Source organism: Chrysemys picta, unplaced genomic scaffold, assembly GCF_011386835.1.
Source record: "Chrysemys picta bellii isolate R12L10 unplaced genomic scaffold, ASM1138683v2 scaf45, whole genome shotgun sequence".
Taxonomy (NCBI): domain Eukaryota; kingdom Metazoa; phylum Chordata; order Testudines; family Emydidae; genus Chrysemys; species Chrysemys picta.
Window position 1 is genome coordinate 90,214 of NW_027052752.1, and position 17,961 is coordinate 108,174.

General features: G+C 50.9%; 2 protein-coding genes and 2 long non-coding RNA genes across 7 annotated transcripts in view; 2 read left to right on the top strand and 2 right to left on the bottom strand.

Annotated features, from left to right (window-relative positions):
• Window positions 1–17,961, top strand: part of LOC135977850 (uncharacterized) — a 121,817-nt gene that overhangs the window by 63,868 nt on the left and 39,988 nt on the right. The gene's annotated exons all lie outside the window — the stretch shown is intronic.
• On the bottom strand, window positions 1,613–4,568 carry LOC135977852 (uncharacterized). Its single transcript, XM_065579028.1, has 2 exons — window positions 3,685–4,568; window positions 1,613–3,084 (listed from the first exon to the last, which is right to left on the bottom strand). The coding sequence occupies exons 1-2, from the start codon at window positions 4,223–4,225 to the stop codon at window positions 2,582–2,584; spliced, it is 1,044 nt and encodes a 347-aa protein (XP_065435100.1). The 5' UTR covers window positions 4,226–4,568; the 3' UTR covers window positions 1,613–2,581.
• Window positions 5,851–17,736, top strand: LOC135977851 (uncharacterized). The gene is made up of 3 exons (XR_010595297.1): window positions 5,851–5,973; window positions 10,425–10,549; window positions 17,613–17,736. It is a non-coding gene; the product is annotated as an uncharacterized LOC135977851 (long non-coding RNA).
• Window positions 14,218–16,142, bottom strand: LOC135977854 (uncharacterized). The gene is made up of 2 exons (XM_065579029.1): window positions 15,440–16,142; window positions 14,218–14,842 (listed from the first exon to the last, which is right to left on the bottom strand). Exons 1-2 carry the CDS (start codon window positions 15,978–15,980, stop codon window positions 14,340–14,342), a joined length of 1,044 nt encoding a protein of 347 aa, XP_065435101.1. The 5' UTR covers window positions 15,981–16,142; the 3' UTR covers window positions 14,218–14,339.

Below are 17,961 nucleotides of genomic sequence, written 5' to 3' on the forward strand. Positions count from 1 at the left end.
CCCTCCTTCCCCTAGTCCGTCAGATACTACGTTTGCGCCACAGCTCAGAGAGCCGAGAAGCGGTTCGCGCCTTTTCTTTGAATTCTGGGTTGAGATTCCAATGCCCGGATGATGCAAAACAGTGTCGCGGGCGGTTCTGGGTACATGTCGTCAGGCCCCTCCCCCCTCGTCACAGCAACGCAGACAATAGATTCGCACCTTTTTACCTGGGTTACCTGTGCAGACAACATATCACGGCAAGCATGGAGCCCGCTCAGCTCAGCTGAGCTCACCGTCACCATATGTCCTCTGGGTGCTGGCAGACGTGGGACTGCATTGCTACACAGCAGCAGCTGCTAACTGCCTTTTGGCGGTAGACGGTGTAGCATGAGTGATAGCCATGGGGCTGGCAGCCGTAGGGCTGCATTGCACCAGCCCCTTGCCAGGCGATGGTATATTATGACTGGTACCCATCGTCGTCGTACTGGTGTGGCTGTCAATCATGGCCACCTGGGCAGACATGCTACTGTTTCGATGATGATGGCTACCAGTCGTAATATACTATTTTCTGCCAATTGCCCAGTATTGTCTGCTAAGCACCCAGAAGAGGCCGAGGGCGATGCTGGGTGCTGGCGGACGTGGGGCTGGCAGACGTGGGGCTGCATTGCTACACAGCAGCAGCCCCTTGCCTTTTGGCAGATGATGGTATTTTATGATTGGTATCCGTCATCGTCATACTGGTATGGGTATGGCTGTCACTCATGCTGCACCGTCGGCTGCCACCTTAAGATGTAAAAAATAGATTTGTTCTGTATTCATATGCTTCCCCTTCCTCCGTGAAATCAATGGCCTGCTAAGCCCAGGGTTTTCATTTTAATCTTTGGGGGGACCATTCTGTGTGACAGTTGTTTGTGTTTCTCCCTGTTCCTGTACCTGTACGCCATGTCGTCACTCGGCCCTCCCTCCCTCCCGCCCTCCCTCCTTCTCCTGGTCCATCAGATACTACTTTCGCGCCTTTTTTCTGACCAGGCGCCATAGCTAGCACTGGGATCATGGAGCCCGCTCAGATCACCGCGGCAATTATGAGCACTATGAACACCACGCGCATTGTCCTGGAGTATATGCAGAGCCAGGACATGCCAAGGTGAAACCCGGACCAGGCGAGGAGGCGATTGCAGCGCGGCGACGAGAGTGATGAGGAAATTGACATGGACATAGACCTCTCACAAGGCACAGGCACCAGCAATGTGGAAATCATGGTGTCACTGGGGCAGGTTGATGCCGTGGAACGCCGATTCTGGGCCCGGGAAACAAGCACAGACTGGTGGGACCGCATCGTGCTGCAGGTATGGGACGATTCCCAGTGGCTGCGAAACTTTCGCATGCGTAAGGGCACTTTCATGGAACTTTGTGACTTGCTGTCCCCTGCCCTGAAACGCCAGGATACCAAGATGAGAGCAGCCCTCACAGTTGAGAAGCGAGTGGCGATAGCCCTGTGGAAGCTTGCAACGCCAGACAGCTACCGGTCAGTCGGGAATCAATTTGGAGTGGGCAAATCTACGGTGGAGGCTGCTGTGATCCAATTTGCCAGGGCAATGAAAGACCTGGTGATAGCAAGGGTAGTGACTCTGGGCAACGTGCAGTCAATAGTGGATGGTTTTGCTGAAATGGGATTCCCAAACTGTGGCGGGGCCATAGACGGAACCCATATCCCTATCTTGTCACCGGAGCACCAAGCCACCGACTACGTAAACCGCAAGGGGTACTTTTCAATGCTGCTGCAAGCCCTGGTGGATCACAAGGGACGTTTCACCAACATCAACGTGGGATGGCCGGGAAAGGTACATGATGCTCGCGTCTTCAGGAACTCTGCTCTGTTTCGAAAGCTGGAGGAAGGGACTTTCTTCCCGGACCAGAAAGTGACCATTGGGGATGTTGAAATGCCTATCGTGATCCTTGGGGACCCAGCCTACCCCTTAATGCCATGGCTCATGAAGCCGTACACAGGCAGCCTGGACAGGAGTCAGGACCTGTTCAACTACAGGCTGAGCAAGTGCCGAATGGTGGTGGAATGTGCATTTGGACGTTTAAAAGCGCGCTGGCGCAGCTTACTGACTCGCTCAGACCTCAGCGAAAAGAATATCCCCATTGTTATTGCTACTTGCTGTGCGCTCCACAATATCTGTGAGAGTAAGGGGGAGACCTTTATGGCGGGGTGGGAGGTTGAGGCAACTCGCCTGGCCGCTGATTACGCGCAGCCAGACACCAGGGCGGTTAGAGGAGCACAGCAGGGCGCGGTGCGCATCAGAGAAGCTTTGAAAACGAGTTTTGTGACTGGCCAGGCTACGGTGTGAAACTTCTGTTTGTTTCTCCTTGATGAACCCTCCAAACCCCCCCCCCCCGACCCGGTTCACTCTACTTCCCTGTAAACCAACCACCCCACCCCACCCTCCCCTCCCGCTTGCAGAGGCAATAAAGTCATTTTTTTTAACATTCATGCATTCTTTATTAGTTCCTTACAGAGGTAGGGGGATAATTGCCGAGGTAGCCTGGGATGGGTGGGGGTGGAGGGATGGAAAAGGACACACTGCATTTTAAAACTTTAACTCTTATTGAAGGCCAGCCTTCTGATGCTTGGGCGATCATCTGGGGTGGAGTGACTGGGTGGACGGAGGCCCCCCCACCGCGTTCTTGGGCGTCTGGGTGAGGAGGCTATGGAACTTGGGGAGGAGGGCTGTTGGTTACACAGGGGCTGTAGCGGCGGTCTCTGCTCCTGCTGCCTTTCCTGCAACTCAACCATACGCTCGAGCATATCAGTTTGATGCTCCAGCAGACGGAGCATTGCCTCTTGCCGTCTGTCTGCAAGCTGACGCCACCTATCGTCTTCAGCCCGCCACTTGCTCTGTTCTTCCCGCGATTCAGCCCGCCACCTCTCCTCTCGTTCATATTGGGCTTTTCTCATCTCCGTCATTGACTGCCTCCACGCATTTTGCTGTGCTCTATCAGCCTGGGCGGACATCTGGAGCTCCGTGAACATCTCGTCCCTCGTCCTACGTTTTCTCTTTCTAATGTTCACGAGCCTCTGCGAAGGAGAAACATTTGCAGCTGGCGGAGGAGAAGGGAGAGGTGGTTAAAAAAGACACATTTTAGAGAACAATGGGTACACTCTTTCATTACAAGGTCGCATATTTCGGCTTGCAGGCAGCCATCGTAGGCCACAGTGTTTTGGCTTTTTTAACCTTCTTAACATGCGGGAAAGGTTGCAAACAGCAGCGCATTTCCCATATCAAGGATGAATTGGGTTGTCCATTTAAAATGGGGTTTCAATGTAAAAGGAGGGGGCTGTGGTTTCCCGGTTAACATGCGGCACAAACACAAGTAACCCCCCCCCCCCCCCACACACACACACACGATTCTCTGGGATGATCACTTCACCCCTCCCCCCACCGCGTGGTTAACAGCGGGGAACATTTCTGGTCAGAAGAGCAGGAACGGGCGCCTCTGAATGTCCCCTTAATAAAATCACCCCATTTCAACCAGGAGAGCTTTCTGGAGATGTCCCTGGAGGATTTCCGCTCCATCCCCATACACGTTAACAGACTTTTCCAGTAGATGTACTGGCCACGATTGCCAGGGCAAAGTAATCATTAAACACACTTGCTTTTTTTTTGTAATGTTTACAAATAGTTACAAAGTTACACTCACCAGAGGTCTCCTGTGTGCCCTGAGGGTCTTGGGTGAGTTCGGGGGTTACTGGTTCCAGGTCCAGGGTCACAAACATATCCTGGCTGTTGGGGAAACCGGTTTCTCCGCTTCCTTGCTGCTGTGAGCTACCTACAGTACCTCCATCGTCATCTTCCTCGTTCCCTGAACCGTCTTCCCTGTGTGTTTCTCCAGTGAGAGAGTCATAGCACACGGTTGGGGTAGTGGTGGCTGCACCCCCTAGGATCGCATGCAGCTCCGCGTAGTAGCGGCAAGTTTGCGGCTCTGCCCCGGACCTTCCGTTTGCTTCTCTGGCTTTGTGGTAAGCTTGCCGTAGCTCCTTAATTTTCACGCGGCACTGCTGTGTGTCCCTGTTATGGCCTCGGTCCTTCATGGCCTTGGAGATCTTTTCTAATACTTTTCCATTTCTTTTACTGCTACGGAGTTCAGCTATCACTGCTTCATCTCCCCATATGGCGAGCAGATCTCGTACCTCCCGTTCGGTCCATGCTGGAGCTCTTTTGCGATCCTGGGAGGACTCCATCACGGTTACCTGTGCTGATGAGCTCTGCGGGGTCACCTGAGCTCTCCACGCTGGGCAAACAGGAAATGAAATTCAAACCTTCGTGGGTCTTTTCCTGTCTACCTGGTCAGTGCATCTGAGTTGAGAGTGCTGTCCAGAGCGGTCACAATGAAGCACTGTGGGATAGCTCCCGGAGGCCAATAACGTCGAATTCCGTCCACACTACCCCAATTCCGACCCGCAAAGACCGGTTTTATCGCTAATCCCCTCGTCAGAGGTGGTGTAAAGAAACCGGTTTAAAGGACCCTTTAAGTCGAAAGAAAGGGCTTCGTTGTGTGGACGTGTCCAGGCTTAATTCGGTTTAACGCCACTAAAGTCGACCTAAACCCGAAGTGTAGACCAGGCCCATGTGTAGCATTGGGAGCAGCCTCTGATGTTTTACCGTCTAGCCGGCTTGCTTCCTAGAATGAAGATCCATTGAGTGGGGTGATTCACACAGAGTAGCTCAAACCTTCAAAGTGTCACGCCAGCAGGAGGACATTAGCACTTCAGGGTTTGGTTGGGTGTGGCAGTGACATCACAAAGGCCTTTTGCAGGACGTCAGCTTATTGGTCAAATGTGTTAGGGAGGTGGTGACCTCAGAGAGAGATGCTGACATCAGAGAGAGATGCTGACATGAGGGCCAGGGAAACCTCAGAGACCCCTGTGGCTTTGCTTCAACATGTCTCCTTCTCGAGGTCTCTCTTTGAGGACTGAGAGAGTGTTAGGGTTGACGTATGTGAGTGTGAGCAGGAGCCTCTTTCGAGTTTTCTCCTTTCCTTTGACGGATTTTACTAGAAAACAGACGTCCCTATTTAGAAGGTAAGAGCCTCCAAGAGGTTTTGGAACCTGCTCAGTCTGATCCATCTGGTGCCAGCTGAATTCTAGGCATGGAAAACAGTAGTTTAAGATGGCAGAATTTTATTCCCTCCCTGGGATTTTGTCCCGTAGAATCACTGGGGACATTAGGGTTTGTCCTTTTTGTTTTACCTTTTCCTCCATCACCCCTTCCTTTCTCTTCATCTCTTACTTCTTTTGTCCTTTCTCCTGTTCCCCTTTCACCACCAGGAGTGGTGTGTGTGTGTGTTTGTGTGTGTGTTGCTGGGGGTGCTCTTCACCTCCCCTTGTGGGGAGTTCATCCAAAACTGTATGGTTGAAATAGTGCTTGGACTCCACTGACACTAGATGCTGCCATCCTGTGGCTTAGCATTAGTGTCTGGGATGACTTGGGGCAAGATCTCAACCTCCCCTCAACCCACTTCACTTCTGGCAGAATCCCTCCTGCCCCCCCGCTAGAGCCGCCTCGATGCCCAGCCTGGTTGGGGGTGCAGAAGAGGGTTCTGATAACTTGAGGTTTGGTTTGGAGGTGGAACAGCTGTGAAGAACACTGAAGGGGAGGTAGCAGGAGCTAATCCTACAAGGAGGGGGGTTGGCACTGGAGGATACTAGAAAGGACAAGAAGACTCCATTCTGGGGTTCAGGAGGTGAATTCATCCCTCAGCGGTGGGCAGGTGGTGGGTGGAAATACTGCTGGTTCCAGGTGCCCTTAATTCCCCCTGATTCCTCGGGGCCTTTGAGTCTCTGACAGGTTCTCATTCCCTTGCAGCAGGAGGACGTCACGGCCAAAGTGATGCACCAGCTCCGCATCATCCGGCACTTGCGCCAGGTGCCTGAGACACTGCAGGGGCTGTTCCTCTGAGGCCTTCAGCAACTCCCGCTCCCTGCTGCAGGTACTGCTCTGGCTCACTGTAAATGGGGAGCTAGTGGAAGGGGAAATGGAGCCCCCTGGCCCTCACTAAAAGGGAAAGTGGTGGATTCTCCATCTCTTGATGTCATTGAATGAAGACTAGATGCCTTTCTGGAATGTGTGTGCCCAAAGAGTAACTATTGTACTATACAGTAATCCTATGATATGCAGCGGGTTAGATTAGATGCTCTAAAGGTCTCTTCTGACCATAAAGTCTACTAATTTTGGAAACACTGAGTGTAGCATTGGGAGCAGCCTCTGATGTTTTACTGTCTAGCCCGCTTGCTTCCTAGAATGAGGATGCATTGAGTGGGGTGATCCACAGAGAGTAGCTCAAACCTTCAAAGTGTCAGGCCAGCAGCAGGACATTAGCACTTGAGGGTTTGGTTGGGTGTGGCAGTGACATCACAAAGGCCTTTTGCAGGATGTCAGCTTATTGGTCAAATGTGTTAGGGAGGTGGTGACCTCAGAGAGAGATGCTGACATCAGCCTGGCAGGACAGGAGCACAGGGCCAGGGAAACCTCAGAGACCCTGTGGCTTTCCTTCAGCAAGTCTCCTTCTCGGGGTCTTTCTTTGAGGACTGAGAGAGTATTAGGGTTCACGTACGTCAGTGCGTGCAGGAGCCTCTTTCGAGTTTTCTCCTTTCCTTTTACTGATTTTACTAGAAAACAGACGTCCCTGTTTAGAAGGTAAGAGCCTCCAAGAGGTTTTAGCAGCTGCTCAGTCTGATCCACGTGGTGCCAGCTGAATTCTAGGCATGGAAAACAGTAGTTTAAGATGGCAGAATTTTATTCCATCCCTTGGATTTTGTGCCGTAGAATCACTGGGGACATTAGGGTTTGTCCTTTTTGTTTTACCTTTTCCTCCATCCCTCCTTCCTTTCTCTTCATCTCTTACTTCTTTTGTCCTTTCTCCTGTTCCTCGAAAACTGTGGGGTTGAAATAGTGTTTGGACTCCACTGACACTAGATGCTGCCATCCTGTGGCTTAGCATTAGTGTCTGGGATGACTTGGGTCAAGATCTCAACTTCCCCGCAACCCACTTCACTGCTGGCAGAATCCCTCCTGCCCCCCCTGCTAGAGCCGCCTCCCTGGCCAACCTGGGTGGGGGTGGAGAACAGTGTTTTTTTCATACATTCATAGATTATCGGACTGGAAGGGACCTCGAGAGGTCATCGAGTCCAGTCCCCTGCCCGCCTGGCAGGACCAAATACCATCCCTGATAGACATTTATCTAACCTACTCTTAAATATCTCAAGAGATGGAGATTCCACAACCTCCCTCGGCAATTTATTCCAGTGTTTAACCACCCTGACAGTTAGGAACTTTTTCCTAATGTCCAACCTAGACCTCCCTTGCTGCACTTTAAACCCATTGCTTCTGGTTCTATCCTTAGAGGCTAAGGTGAACAAGTTTTCTCCCTCCTCCTTATGACACCCTTTTAAATACCTGAAAACTGCTATCATGTCTCCTCTCAGTCTTCTCTTTTCCAAACTAAACAAAGCCAATTCTTTCAGCCTTCCTTCATAGGTCATGTTCTCAAGACCTTTAATCATTCTTGTTGCTCTTCTCTGGACCCTTTCCAATTTCTCCACATCTTTTTTAAAATGCGGTGCCCAGAACTGGACCCAATACTCCAGCTGAGGCCTAACCAGAGCAGAGTAGAGCGGAAGAATGACTTCTCGTGTCTTGCTCACAACACACCTGTTAATACATCCCAGAATCAGGTTTGCTTTTTTTGCAACAGCATCACACTGTTGACTCATATTTAGCTTGTGGTCCACTATAACCCCTAGATCCCTTTCTGCCGTACTCCTTCCTAGACAGTCTCTTCCCATTCTGTATGTGTGAAACTGATTGTTCCTTCCTAAGTGGAGCACTTTGCATTTGTCTTTGTTAAACTTCATCCTGTTTAACTCAGACCATTTCTCCAATTTGTCCAGATCATTTTGAATTATGACCCTGTCCTCCAAAGCAGTTGCAATCCCTCCCAGTTTGGTATCATCCGCAAACTTAATAAGCGTACTTTCTATGCCAATATCTAAGTCGTTGATGAAGATATTGAACAGCGCCGGTCCCAAAACAGACCCCTGCGATACCCCACTCGTTATGGCTTTCCAGCAGGATTGGGAACTATTAATAACAACTCTCTGAGTACGGTTATCCAGCCAGTTATGCACCCACCTTATAGTAGCCCCATCTAAATTGTATTTGCCTAGTTTATCAATAAGAATATCATGCGAGACCGTATCAAATGCCTTACTAAAGTCTAGGTATACCACATCCACAGCCTCACCCTTATCCACAAGGCTCGTTATCCTATCAAAGAAAGCTATCAGATTGGTTTGACATGATTTGTTCTTCACAAATCCATGCTGGCTGTTCCCTATCACCTTACCACCTTCCAAGTGTTTGCAGATGATTTCCTTAATTACTTGCTCCATTATCTTCCCTGGCCCAGAAGTTAAACTCACTGGGGTCTGTAGTTTCCTGGGTTGTTTTTATTTCCCTTTTTATAGATGGGCACTATATTTGCCCTTTTCCAGTCTTCTGGAATCTCTCCCGTCTCCCATGATTTTCCAAAGATAATAGCTAGAGGCTCAGATACCTCCTCTATTAGCTCCTTGAGTATTCTAGGATGCATTTCATCAGGCCCGGGTGACTTGCAGGCATCTAACTTTTCTAAGTGATTTTTAACTTGTTCTTTTTTTATTTTATCTGCTAAACCTCCCCCCTTCCCATTAGCATTCACTATGTTAGGCATTCCTTCAGACTTCTCGGTGAAGACCGAAACAAAGAAGTCATTAAGCATCTCCGCCATTTCCAAGTTTCCTGTTACAGTTTCTCCCTCTTCACTAAGCAGTGGGCCTACCCTGTCTTTGGTCTTCCTCTTGCTTCTAATGTATTGATAAAAAGTCTTCTTGTTTCCCTTTATTCCCGTAGCTAGTTTGAGCTCATTTTGTGCCTTTGCCTTTCTAATCTTGCCCCTGCATTCCTGTGTTGTTTGCCTATATTCATCCTTTGTAATCTGTCCCAGTTTCCATTTTTGATATGACCCCTTTTTATTTTTTAGATCATGCAAGATCTCATGGTTAAGCCAAGGTGGTCTTTTGCCACATTTTCTATCTTTCCTAACCAGCGGAATAGCTTGCTTTTGGGCCCTTAATAGTGTCCCTTTGAAAAACTGCCAACTCTCCTCAGTTGTTTTTCCCCTCAGTCTTGATTCCCATGGGACCTTACCTATCAGCTCTCTGAGCTTACCAAAATCTGCCTTCCTGAAATCCATTGTCTCTATTTTGCTGTTCTCCCTTCTACCCTTCCTTAGAATTGCAAACTCTATGATTTCATGATCACTTTCACCCAGGCTGCCTTCTACTTTCAAATTCTCAACGAGTTCCTCCCTATTTGTTAAAATCAAGTCTAGAACAGCTTCCCCCCAGTAGCTTTTTCAACCTTCTGAAATAAAAAGTTGTCTCCAATGCAGTCCAGGAATTTGTTGGATAGTCTGTGCCCGCTGTGTTATTTTCCCAACATATAGCCGGATAGTTGAAGTCCCCCATCACCACCAAATCTTGGGCTTTGGATGATTTTGTTAGTTGCTTAAAAAAAGCCTCATCCACCTCTTCCACCTGGTTAGTTGGCTTGTAGTAGACTCCTAGCATGACATCTCCCTTGTTTTTTACCCCTTTTAGCCTAACCCATAGACTCTCAACACTTCCGTCTCCTATGTCCATCTCTACCTCAGTCCAAGTGTGTACATTTTTAATATACAAGGCAACACCTCCTCCCTTTTTCCCCGTCTATCCTTCCTGAGCAAGCTGTACCCATCCACACCAACATTCCAATCACGTGTATTATCCCACCAAGTTTCAGTGATGCCAACAATGTCATAGTTGTATTTATTTATTAGCACTTCCAGTTCTTCCTGCTTATTCCCCATACTTCTCACATTTGTATATAGGCATCTAAGATACTGGTTTGATCTTTCCTCCCAGTTTTGTCCTGACCCTCCTTTCCCTCTGACAATATAGCCCACACTCCCTCTCGTTTTTGACCCATCTCCCCGGTCTCCATGTTCCCCACTTACCTGTGGGCTTTGCTCACCTGTCCCCGTCGAACCTAGTTTAAAGCCCTCCTCACTAGGTTAGCCAGTCTGTGTCCAAAGGTACTAATAACTTGAGCTGTGGTTTGGAGGTGGAACAGCTGTCAAGGGCACTGAGGGGGAGATAGCAGGAGCTCATCCTTCAAGGAGGGGGGTTGTCACTGGAGGTTACTAGAAAGGACAAGAAGATTCCATTCTGGGGTTCAGGAGGTGAATTTATCCCTCAGTGGTGGGCAGGTGATGGGTGGAAGTAGTGCTGGTTCCAGGTGCCCTTAATTCCCGCTGATTCCTCGGGGCCTTTGAGTCTCTGACAGGTTCTCATTCCCTTGCAGCAGGAGGACGTCACGGCCAAAAGTGATGCACCAGCTCCGCATCATCCGGCACTTGCGCCAGATTCCTGAGACACTGCAGGGGCTGTGCCTCTGAGGCCATCAGCAACTCCCGCTCCCTGCTGCAGGTACTGCTCTGGCTCACTGTAAATGGGGAGCTAGTGGAAGGGGAAATGGAGCCCCCTGGCACTCACTAAAAGGGAAAGTGGTGGATTCTCCATCTCTTGATGTCATTGAAGGAAGACTAGATGCCTTTCTGCAATGTGTGTGCCCAAAAAGTAACTATTGTACTATACAGCAAGCCTATGGTATGCAAGCGGTTAGATGAGATGCTCTAAAGGTCTCTTCTGGCCATAAAGTCCCCTAATTTTGGAAACACTGAGGGTACGTCTACACTACGAAATTAGTTCGAATTTATAGAAGCCGGTTTTATTGAAATCGGTTGTATACAGCCGATTGTGTGTCCACACAATAAAATTCTCTAGGTGCTCTAGTCGGCGGACCGCGTCCACAGTACAAGGCTAGCGTCGACTTCCAGAGCATTGCACTATTGGTAGCTATCCCACAGCTATCCCACAGTTCCCGCAGTCTCCGCCGCCCCTTTGAATTCTGGGTTGAGATCCCAATGCCCGGATGATGCAAAACAGTGTCGCGGGCGGTTCTGGGTACATGTCGTCAGGCCCCTCCCTCCCCCGTCACAGCAACAGCAGACAATAGATTCGCGCCTCTTTACCTGGGTTACCTGGGTTACCTGCGCAGACAACATGGAGCCCGCTCAGCTCAGCTCACCGTCACCATATGTCCTCTGGGTGTCGGCAGACGTGGGACTGCATTGCTACACAGCAGCAGCTGCTAACTGCCTTTTGGCGGTAGACGGTGCAGTAGACTGGTAGCCTTCATCGGCGATCTGGGTGCTGGCAGCCGTGGGGCTTGCCTTTTGGCAGTAAATGGTGTATTACGACTATTAGCCGTCCTATTACAAGTCGGGTCATCGCACGTTAGCAGAGTCTTCCCCGAGCAGCCGATTGTGCAATAGGCCTGAAGACCATCGTCATACGCCGCCCCGTATTTGCTGCCAAGCACCCAGAAAGATGCCGAGGGCTATCAGTCACGCTGCACCGTCGTCTTAAGATGTAAAAAATAGATTTGCTCTGTATTCATTTGCTTCCCCCTCCCTCCGTCAAATCAACGGCCTGCTAAGCCCAGGGTTTTCAGTTTAATCTTTGGGGGGAACATTCTGTGTGACAGTTGTTTGTGTTTCTCCCTGATGCACAGCCACCGTTCTTGATTTTAATTCCCTGTGCCTGTACGCCATGTCGTCACTCGGCCCCCCTCCCTCCTTCCCCTAGTCCGTCAGATACTACGTTTGCGCCACAGCTCAGAGAGCCGAGAAGCGGTTCGCGCCTTTTCTTTGAATTCTGGGTTGAGATTCCAATGCCCGGATGATGCAAAACAGTGTCGCGGGCGGTTCTGGGTACATGTCGTCAGGCCCCTCCCCCCTCGTCACAGCAACGCAGACAATAGATTCGCACCTTTTTACCTGGGTTACCTGTGCAGACAACATATCACGGCAAGCATGGAGCCCGCTCAGCTCAGCTGAGCTCACCGTCACCATATGTCCTCTGGGTGCTGGCAGACGTGGGACTGCATTGCTACACAGCAGCAGCTGCTAACTGCCTTTTGGCGGTAGACGGTGTAGCATGAGTGATAGCCATGGGGCTGGCAGCCGTAGGGCTGCATTGCACCAGCCCCTTGCCAGGCGATGGTATATTATGACTGGTACCCATCGTCGTCGTACTGGTGTGGCTGTCAATCATGGCCACCTGGGCAGACATGCTACTGTTTCGATGATGATGGCTACCAGTCGTAATATACTATTTTCTGCCAATTGCCCAGTATTGTCTGCTAAGCACCCAGAAGAGGCCGAGGGCGATGCTGGGTGCTGGCGGACGTGGGGCTGGCAGACGTGGGGCTGCATTGCTACACAGCAGCAGCCCCTTGCCGTTTGGCAGATGATGGTATTTTATGATTGGTATCCGTCATCGTCATACTGGTATGGGTATGGCTGTCACTCATGCTGCACCGTCGGCTGCCACCTTAAGATGTAAAAAATAGATTTGTTCTGTATTCATATGCTTCCCCTTCCTCCGTGAAATCAATGGCCTGCTAAGCCCAGGGTTTTCATTTTAATCTTTGGGGGGACCATTCTGTGTGACAGTTGTTTGTGTTTCTCCCTGTTCCTGTACCTGTACGCCATGTCGTCACTCGGCCCTCCCTCCCTCCCGCCCTCCCTCCTTCTCCTGGTCCATCAGATACTACTTTCGCGCCTTTTTTCTGACCAGGCGCCATAGCTAGCACTGGGATCATGGAGCCCGCTCAGATCACTGCGGCAATTATGAGCACTATGAACACCACGCGCATTGTCCTGGAGTATATGCAGAGCCAGGACATGCCAAGGTGAAACCCGGACCAGGCGAGGAGGCGATTGCAGCGCGGCGACGAGAGTGATGAGGAAATTGACATGGACATAGACCTCTCACAAGGCACAGGCACCAGCAATGTGGAAATCATGGTGTCACTGGGGCAGGTTGATGCCGTGGAACGCCGATTCTGGGCCCGGGAAACAAGCACAGACTGGTGGGACCGCATCGTGCTGCAGGTATGGGACGATTCCCAGTGGCTGCGAAACTTTCGCATGCGTAAGGGCACTTTCATGGAACTTTGTGACTTGCTGTCCCCTGCCCTGAAACGCCAGGATACCAAGATGAGAGCAGCCCTCACAGTTGAGAAGCGAGTGGCGATAGCCCTGTGGAAGCTTGCAACGCCAGACAGCTACCGGTCAGTCGGGAATCAATTTGGAGTGGGCAAATCTACGGTGGAGGCTGCTGTGATCCAATTTGCCAGGGCAATGAAAGACCTGGTGATAGCAAGGGTAGTGACTCTGGGCAACGTGCAGTCAATAGTGGATGGTTTTGCTGAAATGGGATTCCCAAACTGTGGCGGGGCCATAGACGGAACCCATATCCCTATCTTGTCACCGGAGCACCAAGCCACCGACTACGTAAACCGCAAGGGGTACTTTTCAATGCTGCTGCAAGCCCTGGTGGATCACAAGGGACGTTTCACCAACATCAACGTGGGATGGCCGGGAAAGGTACATGATGCTCGCGTCTTCAGGAACTCTGCTCTGTTTCGAAAGCTGGAGGAAGGGACTTTCTTCCCGGACCAGAAAGTGACCATTGGGGATGTTGAAATGCCTATCGTGATCCTTGGGGACCCAGCCTACCCCTTAATGCCATGGCTCATGAAGCCGTACACAGGCAGCCTGGACAGGAGTCAGGACCTGTTCAACTACAGGCTGAGCAAGTGCCGAATGGTGGTGGAATGTGCATTTGGACGTTTAAAAGCGCGCTGGCGCAGCTTACTGACTCGCTCAGACCTCAGCGAAAAGAATATCCCCATTGTTATTGCTACTTGCTGTGCGCTCCACAATATCTGTGAGAGTAAGGGGGAGACCTTTATGGCGGGGTGGGAGGTTGAGGCAACTCGCCTGGCCGCTGATTACGCGCAGCCAGACACCAGGGCGGTTAGAGGAGCACAGCAGGGCGCGGTGCGCATCAGAGAAGCTTTGAAAACGAGTTTTGTGACTGGCCAGGCTACGGTGTGAAACTTCTGTTTGTTTCTCCTTGATGAACCCTCCAAACCCCCCCCCCCCCCGACCCGGTTCACTCTACTTCCCTGTAAACCAACCACACCACCCCACCCTCCCCTCCCGCTTGCAGAGGCAATAAAGTCATTTTTTTTTAACATTCATGCATTCTTTATTAGTTCCTTACAGAGGTAGGGGGATAATTGCCGAGGTAGCCTGGGATGGGTGGGGGTGGAGGGATGGAAAAGGACACACTGCATTTTAAAACTTTAACTCTTATTGAAGGCCAGCCTTCTGATGCTTGGGCGATCATCTGGGGTGGAGTGACTGGGTGGACGGAGGCCCCCCCACCGCGTTCTTGGGCGTCTGGGTGAGGAGGCTATGGAACTTGGGGAGGAGGGCTGTTGGTTACACAGGGGCTGTAGCGGCGGTCTCTGCTCCTGCTGCCTTTCCTGCAACTCAACCATACGCTCGAGCATATCAGTTTGATGCTCCAGCAGACGGAGCATTGCCTCTTGCCGTCTGTCTGCAAGCTGACGCCACCTATCGTCTTCAGCCCGCCACTTGCTCTGTTCTTCCCGCGATTCAGCCCGCCACCTCTCCTCTCGTTCATATTGGGCTTTTCTCATCTCCGTCATTGACTGCCTCCACGCATTTTGCTGTGCTCTATCAGCCTGGGCGGACATCTGGAGCTCCGTGAACATCTCGTCCCTCGTCCTACGTTTTCTCTTTCTAATGTTCACGAGCCTCTGCGAAGGAGAAACATTTGCAGCTGGCGGAGGAGAAGGGAGAGGTGGTTAAAAAAGACACATTTTAGAGAACAATGGGTACACTCTTTCATTACAAGGTCGCATATTTCGGCTTGCAGGCAGCCATCGTAGGCCACAGTGTTTTGGCTTTTTTAACCTTCTTAACATGCGGGAAAGGTTGCAAACAGCAGCGCATTTCCCATATCAAGGATGAATTGGGTTGTCCATTTAAAATGGGGTTTCAATGTAAAAGGAGGGGGCTGTGGTTTCCCGGTTAACATGCGGCACAAACACAAGTAACCCCCCCCCCCCACACACACACACACGATTCTCTGGGATGATCACTTCACCCCTCCCCCCACCGCGTGGTTAACAGCGGGGAACATTTCTGGTCAGAAGAGCAGGAACGGGCGCCTCTGAATGTCCCCTTAATAAAATCACCCCATTTCAACCAGGAGAGCTTTCTGGAGATGTCCCTGGAGGATTTCCGCTCCATCCCCATACACGTTAACAGACTTTTCCAGTAGATGTACTGGCCACGATTGCCAGGGCAAAGTAATCATTAAACACGCTTGCTTTTTTTTTGTAATGTTTACAAATAGTTACAAAGTTACACTCACCAGAGGTCTCCTGTGTGCCCTGAGGGTCTTGGGTGAGTTCGGGGGTTACTGGTTCCAGGTCCAGGGTCACAAACATATCCTGGCTGTTGGGGAAACCGGTTTCTCCGCTTCCTTGCTGCTGTGAGCTACCTACAGTACCTCCATCGTCATCTTCCTCGTTCCCTGAACCGTCTTCCCTGTGTGTTTCTCCAGTGAGAGAGTCATAGCACACGGTTGGGGTAGTCGTGGCTGCACCCCCTAGGATCGCATGCAGCTCCGCGTAGTAGCGGCAAGTTTGCGGCTCTGCCCCGGACCTTCCGTTTGCTTCTCTGGCTTTGTGGTAAGCTTGCCGTAGCTCCTTAATTTTCACGCGGCACTGCTGTGTGTCCCTGTTATGGCCTCGGTCCTTCATGGCCTTGGAGATCTTTTCTAATACTTTTCCATTTCTTTTACTGCTACGGAGTTCAGCTATCACTGCTTCATCTCCCCATATGGCGAGCAGATCTCGTACCTCCCGTTCGGTCCATGCTGGAGCTCTTTTGCGATCCTGGGAGGACTCCATCACGGTTACCTGTGCTGATGAGCTCTGCGGGGTCACCTGAGCTCTCCACGCTGGGCAAACAGGAAATGAAATTCAAACCTTCGCGGGTCTTTTCCTGTCTACCTGGTCAGTGCATCTGAGTTGAGAGTGCTGTCCAGAGCGGTCACAATGAAGCACTGTGGGATAGCTCCCGGAGGCCAATAAAATCGAATTCCGTCCACACTACCCCAATTCCGACCCGCAAAGACCGGTTTTATCGCTAATCCCCTCATCAGAGGTGGTGTAAAGAAACCGGTTTAAAGGACCCTTTAAGTCGAAAGAAAGGGCTTCGTTGTGTGGACGTGTCCAGGCTTAATTCGGTTTAACGCCGCTAAAGTCGACCTAAACCCGTAGTGTAGACCAGGCCCATGTGTAGCATTGGGAGCAGCCTCTGATGTTTTACCGTCTAGCCGGCTTGCTTCCTAGAATGAACAGGCATTGAGTGGGGTGATCCACAGAGAGTAGCTGAAACCTTCAAAGTGTCAGCCCAGCAACAGGACATTAGCACTTCCGGGGAAGGGTGGGTGTGGCAGTGATATCACAAAGGCCTTTTGCAGGACGTCAGCCTATTGGTCAAAGGTGTTAGGGAGGTGGTGACCTCCGAGAGAGATGCTGACATCAGCCTGGCAGGACAGGAGCACAGGGCCAGGGAAACCTCAGAGACCCCTGTGGCTTTGCTTCAGCAAGTCTCCTTCTCGAGGTCTCTCTTTGAGGACTGAGAGAGTGTTAGGGTTGACGTATGTGAGTGTGAGCAGGAGCCTCTTTCAAGTTTTCTCCTTTCCTTTGACGGATTTTACTAGAAAACAGACGTCCCTATTTAGAAGGTAAGAGCCTCCAAGAGGTTTTGAAACCTGCTCAGTCTGATCCATCTGGTGCCAGCTGAATTCTAGTCATGGAAAACAGTAGTTTAAGATGGCAGAATTTTATTCCCTCCCTGGGATTTTGTCCCGTAGAATCACTGGGGACATTAGGGTTTGTCCTTTTCGTTTTACCTTTTCCTCCATCCCCCCTTCCTTTCTCTTCATCTCTTACGTCTTTTGTCCTTTCTCCTGTTCCCCTTTCACCACCAGGAGTGGTGTGTGTGTGTGTGTGTGTGTGTTTGTGTGTTGCTGGGGGTGCTCTTCACCTCCCCTTGTGGGGAGTTCATCCAAAACTGTATGGTTGAAATAGTGCTTGGACTCCACTGACACTAGATGCTGCCATCCTGTGGCTTAGCATTAGTGTCTGGGATGACTTGGGGCAAGATCTCAACCTCCCCTCAACCCACTTCACTTCTGGCAGAATCCCTCCTGCCCCCCCGCTAGAGCCGCCTCGATGCCCAGCCTGGTTGGGGGTGCAGAAGAGGGTTCTGATAACTTGAGGTTTGGTTTGGAGGTGGAACAGCTGTGAAGAACACTGAAGGGGAGGTAGCAGGAGCTAATCCTACAAGGAGGGGGGTTGGCACTGGAGGATACTAGAAAGGACAAGAAGACTCCATTCTGGGGTTCAGGAGGTGAATTCATCCCTCAGCGGTGGGCAGGTGGTGGGTGGAAATACTGCTGGTTCCAGGTGCCCTTAATTCCCCCTGATTCCTCGGGGCCTTTGAGTCTCTGACAGGTTCTCATTCCCTTGCAGCAGGAGGACGTCACGGCCAAAGTGATGCACCAGCTCCGCATCATCCGGCACTTGCGCCAGGTGCCTGAGACACTGCAGGGGCTGTTCCTCTGAGGCCTTCAGCAAGTCCCGCTCCCTGCTGCAGGTACTGCTCTGGCTCACTGTAAATGGGGAGCTAGTGGAAGGGGAAATGGAGCCCCCTGGCCCTCACTAAAAGGGAAAGTGGTGGATTCTCCATCTCTTGATGTCATTGAATGAAGACTAGATGCCTTTCTGGAATGTGTGTGCCCAAAGAGTAACTATTGTACTATACAGTAATCCTATGATATGCAGCGGGTTAGATTAGATGCTCTAAAGGTCTCTTCTGACC